Source organism: Drosophila sechellia, chromosome 3L (assembly GCF_004382195.2).
Source record: "Drosophila sechellia strain sech25 chromosome 3L, ASM438219v1, whole genome shotgun sequence".
NCBI lineage: Eukaryota > Metazoa > Arthropoda > Insecta > Diptera > Drosophilidae > Drosophila > Drosophila sechellia.
The window spans coordinates 6,168,684-6,173,474 of record NC_045951.1 but is presented as its reverse complement, the minus strand read 5'-3'; the positions used below and the strand labels follow the sequence as shown (position 1 = coordinate 6,173,474).

Sequence of the window (4,791 nt, the reverse complement as noted above, 5' to 3'; positions counted from 1 at the left end):
GCCAAGTCATTCCCGCCCGTTGTTGTTTGTTGCTGTTGCTGTTGCAGTTGCCATTGTTGCTGTTGTCCAAACACAACTGAAGTGCTAAAAACATTCCAATGTCGGGTATTAGCAATTTAAGTTAACCCGCTTCCCGCTCCGCAGGAATCGCCACTCAAAAGCAAGACTCCTTGGATTTTCCGTCCGACGATTCCACAAAGTGATCCCGAAGAAGAGGAACATTCTCCTTTGATTTTGATTGCCACAATGTAGCTGTCGATGTGGACGCAACAAATTAGACAGCTTGCTAATCTATGAAAGCATTTCAGCTCATAAATCATAAATGCCAATGGTATTCAAATTCTTGCAGAGACGGTTTCCTTTATGCATTTATTATTGGATGTTAATAAGAGAATATTTATAAAGGAGCGAAATTTAAGGACTTAAGAGGCGGAATTTTACCTCAGCTCGCGCTTTGTAAAAAACAGTAATATTTTTAATGAATATTTAAATTTATTATTATAGCAAATGAATAACATTATTTTATCTAGATATTACTAGTAAAAATTATGGAAACATTTTCATTTGTCGAGGGACCCAAAAAATGTGTTCAAAAAATGAGGCTCAAAAGGGCTTTTGGCCGTGGGGGAAAGGGCGGTCATGCTGGCTAGGGGGGCGTGGTTGGCTGGGCAATGCCCAAAGGCAACAGCAACTTTTGCGCGATTCTCTGGCTGGTTGTTTGTGTTAATTGAGTTGTTTGCAGCTTGTGTTGCTGTTGCGGCTTCATGTTGCTGCTGCTGCTGTTGCTTGTTTCGTTGCACATTCGTTCGTCTGTTGCATTCATTCCGTTAAGATTTTTTTTTAAATACACGGCCAGTTGTTTTGCCGCCGTGATTTTTGTGTTCTCCTGTTGTTCTATGTCGACCCAAAGTCCCCGATTTCGCTCCCGCTCCTCCGAGGACTGTTGGCAATTTTACAGCAATTAGTGCTGCTTGTGTACACTGTCAGTTATTCTTTTGCAGATTTTCAAGTCAAGTGAGTGTTTCGGCTTCGTAACCATGGTGTTTTTCCGTATTTCTCTCGTTTTTCTACGCTTCAGCCTTGTCTCTTAATGTCGCGCGCATCAAGCGAAATGAGTCATGGGAGCTGCGCTTTATGTTGCATTATGTTGCTGCTGTTGCTGGTGTTGCTGCTGCAGATGCTGCTGCTGCTTCTGGCAGTCTGACTAATATGCGAGACTCTGAAATTGAAAAGCAGACACTAAATTAAGAAGAACATAACTAACTGGTTCAGACATCGCACTAAGTATGCTCTTTTCAAGATATTCACAAAAAAGAAGCGCCTTAAGACTTCGTTTGCTTACTTTTGAACCTGAAACGAATTGATAAATTAGGATATAATTTTTTTTACAAAATAAAAACACCTACCTTTTAGGCGTCCCACCTGCTTGGTGGACTCAAACTACGGGGCTCCCGATGGGCCAGGTATATGGGCAACGGAGTATCCTCCGGCAGATTATCCCGATCCAATTTGTAATTTAAAAGTCGATCCATGAACAATTGATTACTCTTCCGAAATTCTTTATCCAATAATCGCTCGAGTTGTGCGATTCTCCTAACCATATCCTGATCCAAGGTGCTACAATAAGTCACACACCTGGAAATAGACGAAGTCGACGAGGTCATTTTTACAAATTTGTATTGATATTATTCGGAGTTAGTGGGAAATACCTAATATGGAATAGACTTAGTTGTCAAAATCTCACTAAAAATTCTAAACTGATCTGCAATGCTTAAAATTATAATAAACTAAATTGTGCACATATTATGTTTTGATATTTATTGAAAATCGTTGAACATTATGAGAATCCGCGGTGTTCCTTCAAAGATTGCGATGATTATTTGTTAGAGTACAGACTCGAAACGCATGGCACTCGATCACGCCCAAGTAGAAAAATGGGTAAAGATTTGCCACAGACAAAAGCCAAAGCAAATATGCTCTGGGAGCCACAGAGACCCCCAGCAATAAGCAAAAGCAAATCCGTTTGCTGGTGCTGCCGCAAAAAAAAAGCGTTTTGTGTCACAAAATATTTGAATGTGAAGTGCGCCTCAGACTGAGAGCTCTGGGTTGTGTAGACTCGGTCTCGATTGCAGCTTTGGTTTGCTGTCTTTATTCCCGTCCCTGCTGCGATATTCGAGCTATATCTATACTATACTACACTATACGATACTATAGCCTAAGCTATAGCTGACGTGCGCCTGCGCGACCACGCCCCCCGCCGTCGCACCGCCCCTGCGACCGCTCGACTGGATCACTAATTGGTCACGACAGCAGCGGGCTATGATTTTTTTCCAGCGATTTTTCAGCTCTTTGCTACGATTCTGTGTGGTTTTTGTTGGGTTTCTGTTGTTTTTTTTTTGGCTAAACGAAAAGTAAAATCCATTGAATTTGGCAAGAGGCCGTTGCGATTTCGTTTGGCCAGCTAGCTCCAAACAGACTGGAAACCTTCAATTTTGGTAGCTTTTCCAGTGCTCGCAGACAGGCAGCAATACCACCTACCTTCTGACCAAGTCCCCCCCAGATGGGGCATTAAAGTTTAGAGTCGCAATTGATTTTAGTCGTCAGTTTTATGGGCTTTTGATTTTTCTTCATTGTAGCTCGTGGTTTTTGCTTTGCCGCATCTGTGGCGCAAACGTTAAACAATTCGCTTCGTTTGACTAAATTTATTCGATGTTTTATTATTGAATATAATTTTAAATGGTTTTTTAATCATTTTTTGATGTTTGCCCAAATGGCGTGCTATTATTCAAGCGACCGAACATTAAGTAGAATTTCTGCTTTTAGTTGTGCAACATGCAATAAATTACCATCCGATTGAAAAACATGTTGGAATAAATATTTTATGACCTGACGGGGCAATTAAAATGAATGCAAAACTTAACCGACTGACTGATGTTTTCTTAGGCCTGTGAAAATGTTGCACAAATTATTATTTTTATTTCGTTTCAAATTTTACTCCCACACTTAAATCCATTCGCTTGTTATTTATGGTTCCTCTTTAGTGACTGGGATAACAACAATACAAATTTCGGCAATCGCCGCAGGAAGGCGACCGAACGACAGCGTCATTCATCACACGAAATTTACTTAATGAAATTAATAAATAAATTATGATATAAATCTTGAACAGTCGCCGAATCGCAGCCACAACGGTGTCCGTGTTGCAGCAGCAACATTTTTATTAAAAGCTCTAAATTATTGGCAGTCGCATGCGATGCCGACAAACGAGCCTGGTCAGCTGCTGCTGCTGCAGTTGTTGCAGTGGCTGTTGCAGCTAACCCGCAACAGCAGGCACACATTAACGAGCAAATGTCAATTTCCAGGCAATCTTTTTGCAATTTCTGGCTCTTTAGTTAATAATTTTTGGCCGTACCGCCGGAGTTTGCCGGAAAGTCGATGTGCAGAAGCAACAGCAACAACGTCGTGTCGGCTTTCGTAATGTGCCGCGAAATATTTGCGGCTAGTAAAATTAAGTTAATAATTCTTTTTTTGCGATTTTGGCAGTTTTTAATTGGCCGACGGCGAAATGGAAGGGGCCGAGCATACTCTACCATAAATAAGGGTACTTAAAAGCACATTTGCTATTATAAAATTATGATCATTGGGATATTTGATTATATGCATACTAAAGGGTATTTTCACTTCTTTAATCGGCTTTTTGAAGCTTTAATTCCCAGTTGCCTTGGTCACTTGATAAATTTCTGAACTCGCCGACAAATATTTTTCTGTTTTCCTGATCGGTTTTTCATTGCTTTTTTTTTTGGTTTTTACAGCGTCACGTAAATGTGTCAAATATTGACAATTTATATGAAATCGACATAGGTGCCTTGGCCACAAAAAGAAAAAAACAACGAAAATTCCGAAAAAAAACTGATTTTGGCGACTGGCAAGAAATATGAGTTAAATGCGTTTTTTGGGTCGTTGCAATAATTTTTCTATGCCTCTTTTTTTTTGTATCCCCCTTCGATGCATTTGCAGTTTTGATTGCTGTTGTTAGTTTGGTGTTGTTGCCAATTGTTGTTCTTGGTGTTGCAGTTGCAGTTGCAGTGGCCATTGCCTGTGGTTGCTGTAAACAGGAGATTGTTATTTGCAACCCGCTGTGCGTACACCGCAAACTGGACAACTTAATTTGGCTAAAGTCGCTTGTTAGTGTTGCCGCGGTCTGGCTGGCCATTGTTGGTGTTGCTGGCGTTGCTGGTGTCGCAGTTTGCGGTCCATGCTCACCACATCATATCACATCCGATCCAAGTGCGGAATGCCAATTGAGGCACCGAGATGAATATGAAGATGAAGCAACCGCAGCTTCTTCCTCTCGGTTTTTTTGGTTTTTTGCTGGCCAATGGAAATGGCGGGCCAGCAGCACGTGGGACTAGTTTCCCGCATATCGAATGCAGTTGCCACAGTCACAATTAGAGGAACACGAAATTAGAATGCAAAAGCAGGTTCCCATTTTAGATCACCTTTCCCACATATTTCTGGAAAAAAACGGAGGTGCTGAGAACTTTAACGGTAATTTATCCATAACTATTTAATCGGTCTGCAATTCATCTTAGTTATGGTATTAATTAATGAAGAAAATGGGATAAGTACGCTTTCGAAAAATCATGGGAGCTTAAGTACGTAACTTTAATGGCTCTGGAAAGAACTGATCATCATTTATTGAAAACATACATTTAAATTCATTTTAAGATAATAACTAAAAAGTGTTTTGCCATAATCCCAAGCATTCTTTCCCATCTCTAATGCCAAAAC

The 4,791-nt window shown here is 40.6% G+C and overlaps 1 protein-coding gene across 1 annotated transcript; it reads right to left on the bottom strand.

Annotated features, from left to right (window-relative positions):
- Positions 1–565: 565 nt before the first annotated feature.
- LOC116801096 lies at positions 566–2,066 on the bottom strand. Its single transcript, XM_032718706.1, has 3 exons — positions 1,407–2,066; positions 1,343–1,350; positions 566–1,219 (listed from the first exon to the last, which is right to left on the bottom strand). Exon 1 carries the CDS (start codon positions 1,662–1,664, stop codon positions 1,410–1,412), a length of 255 nt encoding a protein of 84 aa, XP_032574597.1. The 5' UTR covers positions 1,665–2,066; the 3' UTR covers positions 566–1,219; positions 1,343–1,350; positions 1,407–1,409.
- Between the last annotated feature and the right edge of the window lie 2,725 nt (positions 2,067–4,791).

What these genes read in the sequence shown, in the direction of transcription:
- LOC116801096 (XM_032718706.1), bottom strand. Translation starts at nt 1,664, where the DNA reads ATGACCTCGTCGACTTCGTCTATTTCCAGGTGTGTGACTTATTGTAGC.